General features: G+C 45.6%; 1 protein-coding gene across 3 annotated transcripts; it reads right to left on the bottom strand.

Annotated features, from left to right (window-relative positions):
- Positions 1–280: 280 nt before the first annotated feature.
- Positions 281–7,409, bottom strand: MRM3 (mitochondrial rRNA methyltransferase 3). Of its 3 annotated transcripts, none has more exons than XM_045490504.1 (4): positions 7,073–7,409; positions 6,570–6,814; positions 3,556–3,723; positions 281–1,559 (listed from the first exon to the last, which is right to left on the bottom strand). In XM_045490504.1, exons 1-4 carry the CDS (start codon positions 7,384–7,386, stop codon positions 1,021–1,023), a joined length of 1,266 nt encoding a protein of 421 aa, XP_045346460.1. In that variant the 5' UTR covers positions 7,387–7,409; the 3' UTR covers positions 281–1,020. The 3 variants fall into 3 exon arrangements, with proteins under 3 accessions (XP_045346460.1, XP_045346461.1, XP_045346462.1); XM_045490505.1 differs by having other exon boundaries at positions 7,156–7,261; XM_045490506.1 differs by lacking the exon at positions 7,073–7,409 and having other exon boundaries at positions 6,628–6,740.
- Between the last annotated feature and the right edge of the window lie 39 nt (positions 7,410–7,448).

Raw genomic sequence — 7,448 nt, 5'->3', positions numbered from 1 at the left:
TGACTTTCCATGATCGTTCAACAAACCAGAGCCTCATCACTGGTTGCTTCCCCTGTAGTCATTTTAAAGAAAGGAAAATTTGCCCTCTTTGCTAAATTATATCCACAAATGTGCAAAAAGAACTCACAAGGCATGGCATATAAGCCATTGACTATGAAGTGAATGGGACGTAAATTTCTTTTCCTTCTTTCACCCAGTGTGATAAAGTAGACTTAGAATTATGTGCCAGGTATACTGTTTTGCATTGTTTTGTTTTTCTTAACAGTAACAAGGCATAGGGTTTGTTGTTCGGTCATTGATCTTTATTTTGTAACAAAAATCAGCAGGAACAATAATCCAGGGACAAAGCTGCAGGACACTGGCTTCATCCTTTAGTGACCTCGTTTTCTTAGCACTTTTCCAAGGTGTTGACAGAACAAATGCCAACAGACTCCAGGAGTACTGAGCTGCCTCCCAGATATAGCCTGCTGGTGTGACAGGCATCATGGCCTCTGTGAAGCTGGAGGACGAGCCTTTGTGGGTTCAGCCCTGTATGAAGGCTGTGGGCTCTTCTACCTTCTAAAAGCTGATGGGGCATTGAGGGTCTCAAGCACAATCTGTGGGCCACTTGCATCAGACATTTGTGTGCGACCCTGGCCAGGCCCAGACCAAAGTGGGGCACCAGCCTGGGAGAGCACAGCCAACCAGAGATTGTTCCTGCAAAAACCCCTCCCCTTAAACATAAAGCAATCCCACTCTGCCACCACTTGGGGCACGAGTCATGTTTGCTCTCCGGGCTCTCTCGAGAGGAAGTTCGGCTCCGGAGCTGGAGGAGATCTCAGGAAGAATTCTCACCCTTGTTACTTCTGAAGATAAGCATAAATTCATGGAAATTCTTATTTTTCCAGCAATCATATAATGGCATCTTGCCCACCTCTTGCCTCCTGAATATGGCCTGATTACCATATTCTGCCTATCTCCTAACAACGCAGGAGGAGCTGGGAACCACCTCAAATCAAGGACTGACTTCCAAGATCCCTCTCAGTGGTAACTCCTGTCTCTGCTCACGTGTTCCGCCCTGACCCGCAGTTGTCTTTTCCCTTCAAAAAGCAGGATGCTTGCAGCCATAGCCGAGTTTAGGCTGTCCACACCAGGCACAACGGGAATCAACAGCCTCTTGCCCCCAGTGCTCTCGGCCAACTGCAGGGACTCCAGGCTCACACCATGGGTCTCCCCGCCTATTACCACAGCTGCTGGTGCCTCTGTCCAGTCCAAGTCATAACTCTGGACCTCAACTTCAGGGAGCCAGGCTTTACTGGCTCCAGGTTCTAGATCCTCCTCCTCCTCCTCATACTTGTGTAACTTTGAGAGTTGTTGGTCACATACCCAGCCGTAATCACTGGCTTTATTAGACATGTGCGCCTGGGCATAAAGGCCACAGTTGTCAGCCACGTAGACCCGGGTGTCAGTGGGCAGGTAGTTGGGCAACGTTTCCCAGTCCAGATTATTGATGATGGGCACCTGAAAATGCGCACCCATCGCTGCCCGTAGCACTTTGGGTTCCCAGGCATCCACACAGCCTAGAAAACAGAGACAGGATCCAATTAAGATTATAAACCATCCCAGACAGGGGATCTTTGCAGTAAATCAAATTAATTCTGGATGAGGAGAGAAAGCAAAAAATGTCCTGTAGTTTCGGGATGGCTGGGACCTCTGCCTCCCCAGTTATGGCAGCATCCAGCAAAGGGACTATAGGGATGAATTCCTGCTAGTGCTAAACAAGACTTTCTTCATCCTTTCCACATTTACCGTACACCTGGGCCAGACCTTGTACAGGAGAGGCAAAGAGCATTAATGTCTCCAACCTCCAGGAGCTCATGGTATCATGGGCGATGGTGTTCGGACAATATCTGAACACGTGACTACGATATCAGTAATTGAGGTAAAAGAAGTATTAATAGGGTAACAAAAATCCCATGTACGAAGCAGAGCTATCAGGAAAAATGTCCCAGAGAACATGACAGTGAGCTGGATCTTGAAGGATAGGAGGAAGCTGTCAAAGAAAGGCTGAGGCAGAGGACAAAATTATAGAAGGGGGAAGAGTGCCACAGTCCAAAAACTGTAAGTAAAGCGATCAGGCCAATAGCGGGTGGGGGTGTAGTGGGAGATGAAAGGGAGGCAGGCAAGGACCAACTTAAAGGAGGGTGGGTATGCCAGGCTGAGGAGTTTGGGATTTTGTCCATTAAACAATATAATGCTATCAAAGGATTTTAAGTAAAGTAGTGACAGAATCTGGTTTATGCTTTAGAAAGACCCATTTGGCTTCAGTGTTAAATCTGCACCAGAGCAGGGAAGACCCTAGAGAGGGGAAATTAAATGGGAGGCAATTACAGTGATCCATGGAAAGCCAAGGCAACAGCTTTCTCTTTCTCTCTCCCTCTCTCTCTCGCACACACACACCCTCACACCCTCTCACACCACAGAAAAAAGGCTAAAAGAACTATTTTTTATATTCAGACCCATGCTAAGCCCAGCCACTTCTGCTTTCTCAGGACCACAGGCTGGGAGAGACAGCAGGGCCAGGGCATCACATGTCTGCCACCATCCCCTAACTTGTTAACACAACTCTCTGCATTAGAAATTACTGTAAAAAGTAACCCAACTTCAGAACAGAGTAAGTGGGCAAGCCAAATTTTAAAAGGAAGATAAGACAGAGAGAATGTAACACTGCCCACGCCTACTGCCAACCACAGACTTTCCCGATCACTGCAGGTAACTGGAGAGAAGAGTTGGGCTGTGTGTCAAGAGGCTGCACACAAAACGGGGAGGACAAAAGAGGGCCGAGACTCATGAGGGGAGCCATCCAGTCTGACCCCTCTCCCTGGTGGGGAGTAAGGAACAAAGTGGGATTTCCCCCCTCATCCTCACATCCTCCATACTGGGCACCACGCCAAGTGCTTCCTACTCCTTCCCCTTGTCCCATACACCAGCCACCACCATGAATGTGGCAAACACACCACTTGGACTATATAGGTACATCTCCAAAACCACACCAGCTCTCAGAGATCTCAACAATGGGGTGGGTAGGCGGGGTACTGATGATGGAACCCCAGTACCTAGCTCTCATGCTGCCATCTCTACATCTACTCCCATCTATTCCCATCTTTTCAGTTAGGAAGCTTCATATGCCCCCCAATTTGGGAACTCAAGATCATTAAATAAAGGACTCGAAGTGTTAAAACTGGCATGTATTTCTTTCCCTGATTTTAAGTTCTTTAATAACCTAGCCGGTGTCAAAATAATCTTAAAAGATAACTGACATTTCCTGAAGTACCTAACGTGTGCCAAGCAGAGTGCTAAGTACTTCATGTGCACCATCTCACTTCTCAGAACAACCCTACCAGGTAGATCCTGTTATGCCCACTTTACAGATGAGGGAAATGACAGTCAGAATACTGCTCACAGACAAATGGCTAATAAGAGGCAGACCCAAAATTCAAATCCATGTATGTCTGCCCACAGAGCCAGCTCACTTACAAATGGCCAACCAATCCACTCAGGAACAAGTGCTCTGACCTTTGGTGAGTAATACTTTGCTGCAGCCTGCCCCAGCAGCAGATCTCAGAATCGTCCCCAGGTTCCCAGGGTCACGGAGATTGTCACAAATCAACAATAAGGGCAGCAAATGGCGAAGTTGAGTCTCTGGGTATGTCATCTTAACATGGTCAGGTTTGGCAAAGATCCCTGAGGAAACAAAACAGGCGGTTCACTTGTCTGATTTGAACCTGGGAGATAATTTGGCTTTTCAGATATTTATCAATCTTTCTGTGTTCTTAGTCATGTAAGTACTACATGAATACATTCTGATTGAAAAAAATCGATACAAAAAGTCCTGCTCGTGACACCTCCTCCCCGTAACTGTTTTCAATCTTGGGAGTGTATAGATCCCTTCAGAACCTGTTCCATGCATCTACGTACATATATAAATGTCTACCCATATACAGGTGCTTTTTTTCTTTCACATACAAAATTCATACTCTATGTGTTATCCTGTAACCTACTTATTCAATTCTATAACAGGAGATGTCTTAGAGAACTTGCCATGTCAATACATTTGGAGTTACCTGATTTTAACTGTTGCATGTTATTTTGTAACATGAACATACCACCTTTATTTAGTTCTTCCCCAACTGACAATCTGATTATTTTCCACTTTCCCTGTTATAAACAACCCTGCAGTGAACATCCCTGTATACCTCTCTATGCATATGTCTAAACTTTTCTCTATGAAAAACACTTGCAAGTAACATTAATATATGGTGTGTGTGCACTTTTTTTTTTTTTTTTTTTTTTTTTAATATTTAAGTAATCTCTACCCCCACATGGGGCTCAAACTCATGGCCCGAGATCAAGAGTCACATGTTCTCCTGAGTGAGCCAGCCAGATGACTCAAGCACTCTTAATAGATACTGCTAAACTGTCCTCCCCAAAGGTTATTCCAATTTATTCACACCAAGAATACAGACCTATACCTAACCCATCAATGAAGGGAAGGGAATGATTTCCCTATTAGGTATCTGTATGTGGTAAAAAGATCCTGCACCTAAGAGTCACAACAGCAGGGGACCTTAGAAGTCCTTTAACTCCTTTTCTTGTTAATTTTTTTTTTTTTTTTTTTTTTTTTTTTTGGAAGAAAGAGACAGAGTACGAGCAGGGGAGGAGCAGAGAGAGAGAGGGATACACAGAATCGGAAGCAGGCTCCAGGCTTTCAGCACAGAGCCTGACATGGAACTGGAACCCATGAACCACAAGGTCATGACCTGAGCCAAAGTCAGACGCTTAACCGACTGAGCCACCCAGGCACCCCTTGAAGTCCTTTCATTTCTACCTGGACAGCTGCAGTGACGAGAACACTCTGCTAGAGGCCCTACTTACATTACTGGATTCAGAGATGTACCAGAAGCCTGACAGTCTTATCTCCTTCTCCCTTTACTCCACCTCTCAAATATGAAATAAAAGGGTAAGCTAAATAATATATATTTTTAAAAGACACAAAACGATGAAAGGCAGTCATAATGACGAGGAGGGCTACAGAAGTCCAGGATGGGATAGCCGCTATCAACACATGTGCCCAAAGTGGCCAGCAGGATAAAAATGAATGATACTTGTACTGTAGCATAGAGAAGGGAATTAGAAGTATAGCTAACAAGAGCACGGATACTTAGGGTGGAGGACTTCAGCAGTCCAAATCCCCACCCTAGGGGAGAGTTCTGTGTGTAGGGTCACAGGCCCCTAGGACTTGATGGGTTACAGAATAAGAGACAGTCCCCAAATTTCCTCTCCCAACTAATAGCTGCACTTTACCCACTACAGGAAAACACATGCACAACTGGTATGAGAGACCCTGGCCTAAACATTAGAATCTTGGAAGATAACTTCTCCTACCCCAACTGTCCCTTACTATCCAAGAGAAACCTCCACATTTACTGCCATTCAATTCTCAGATCAAAAATATAATTCCAATGTCAAAAAGATATATTTAGACTTCCCATATTTAGAAAAAAGGCTTTCTTTTTCCTTTTTTTTTTTTAATTTTTAGAAAAAAGACTTTCTAAGTGCTAATAGACACCACCATCTATTAGAATCTTAAGTTAGAAGAGCCTGGGTGGCTCAGTCGGTTAAAGTGTCCAACTCCAGCTCAGGTCACAATCTCACAGTTCGTGGGTTTGAGCCCCATATCAGGATCTGTGCTGACAGCTCAGAGCCTGGACTCTGCTTTGGATTCTGTGTCTCCCTTTCCCTTTGCCCCTCCCCTAGTCTCTCTCTCTCTAGAAAATAAACATTAAAAAAAAAAAACTTGAAAAAAAGAATCTTAAGTTAGAGTCAACCAAAGGAAGACACAGTTTCCTGTTCAATGGGCTAAACAGGGTAACAGCTTGCAGCTTACTGCTTACACCTGCTTCTAGAATAAGGGGGTCAACAACAGAAAGATCATCACCACACTGGCAGTGGTCTTGTGCAAATAGAGGCCTAAATCTTTTAGTAAACATTTTTTTAAATTTAAAAAAAAAAAAAATTTTTTTTTTCAGCGTTTATTTATTTTTGGGACAGAGAGAGACAGAGCATGAACGGGGGAGGGGCAGAGAGAGAGGGAGACACAGAATCGGAAACAGGCTCCAGGCTCTGAGCCATCAGCCCAGAGCCTGACGCGGGGCTCGAACTCACGGACCGCGAGATCGTGACCTGGCTGAAGTCGGACGCTTAACCGACTGCGCCACCCAGGCGCCCCAACATTTTCTTAAATTTTAGTTGGACATTATTGGTTGAAGAAGTGACCTAAAAATATATAATATTCAAGGAGAATATATAATATTCAAGAACTATAATTCAAACGATGACCAAAAAAACTGGCTTCAGCTTCCACTGAAAATACTACAAGATGCACAGATTTGAGAACTGTATTTTTCTGGGTGTCTCAAGAAAAGGTTGGGTAATAACATTTTGAATTTAAGTAAAATTTGCTGCCTTAGGATAATTATGAACAAATGATCCTAGGTCTCTACTTCTGGTGACACACTGTAACCACTGACCCATTATTCCTTGTGGTGTTACTAGGTCGGACCAATCCTTGATATCTTCAAATTTCACCTTAATGAGGCTGACACCTTTCAGCTTATCAATGGGCAGCTCCTTTAGGTATTCCAGACGGCTAAAGAAGAAAACTTTCGGTACAGCACCAGCCTTGAGAGCATCTGCAATCAGCCTGCGACCTTCCAGCAGGATCTTCCCGTGCTTTTCCCGAAATGGCCTGGACTTAACAATTGTCATTACACTGCTGTGGGTGGAAACAAAAAGACGGGTTAATTACCAGCATCCTTGTTACCGAGACACACCTAGTTTTAACAAACAGAAAGAACTTCATAGACATTAACAAATGAATTCCAAGGAAAACACTTATTCTGCCCTCCATGCATTATAAAAACCAATGGATTCTGGTGGAAGAAGTCCTCCAAAAGGAGGAAAGAGGTTGGCAGGCGGGAAAAGAAATGGGAAGAGAAACGGGAATACATGACAAGTCTCAGGAACAAGTCACCTCAGCCTTCTGTCTCCGGGTAAAGCCTTATCATAGCGAAGCCCCGAATCTTCCCAGGTGCAGGGCTTCTGGGATGGAGGCACCTGAAGCGACGGCTTCCGTCGCGGCTCGTGGGGACCGGTCTCAGCCGCCGCTCTACGGGGCTGCTTCCCAGGACCGGGCTTCCGTTCCACCACCTGTCCGGATGGAGACACCACTCTCACGGGGCTCCGCCGCAGCGCCCGGACCCAGCGCCGCGCGCGGAGGTCCCAAGTTTGGAACACCGGCAGCAGCGGCCGACTGGCCCAAACTAAACCCCTCAACCGCGCTGCCATCTTCCCTCGCCCCGTGGGTGGCGTCATGGAAGCGCGCCGGCGGCTGCCAGTGACGTCACCGG

Source organism: Leopardus geoffroyi, chromosome E1 (genome assembly GCF_018350155.1).
Source record: "Leopardus geoffroyi isolate Oge1 chromosome E1, O.geoffroyi_Oge1_pat1.0, whole genome shotgun sequence".
Classification (NCBI taxonomy): domain Eukaryota; kingdom Metazoa; phylum Chordata; class Mammalia; order Carnivora; family Felidae; genus Leopardus; species Leopardus geoffroyi.
Note: the sequence above shows the minus strand (reverse complement) of the source record. Positions and strands in the feature narration are given on the sequence as shown.

Excerpts from the sequence above, each read along its gene's own strand:
- MRM3 (XM_045490504.1), bottom strand. The coding sequence starts at position 7,386 with ATGGCAGCGCGGTTGAGGGGTTTAGTTTGGGCCAGTCGGCCGCTGCTG. Across the intron at positions 6,815-7,072 it reads CCCGGAGACAGAAGGCTGAG|CAGTGTAATGACAATTGTTA; the intron begins GTGACTTGTTCC and ends TTCCACCCACAG. Across the intron at positions 1,560-3,555 it reads CAAAGTATTACTCACCAAAG|GCTGTGTGGATGCCTGGGAA; the intron begins GTCAGAGCACTT and ends TCTGTTTTCTAG.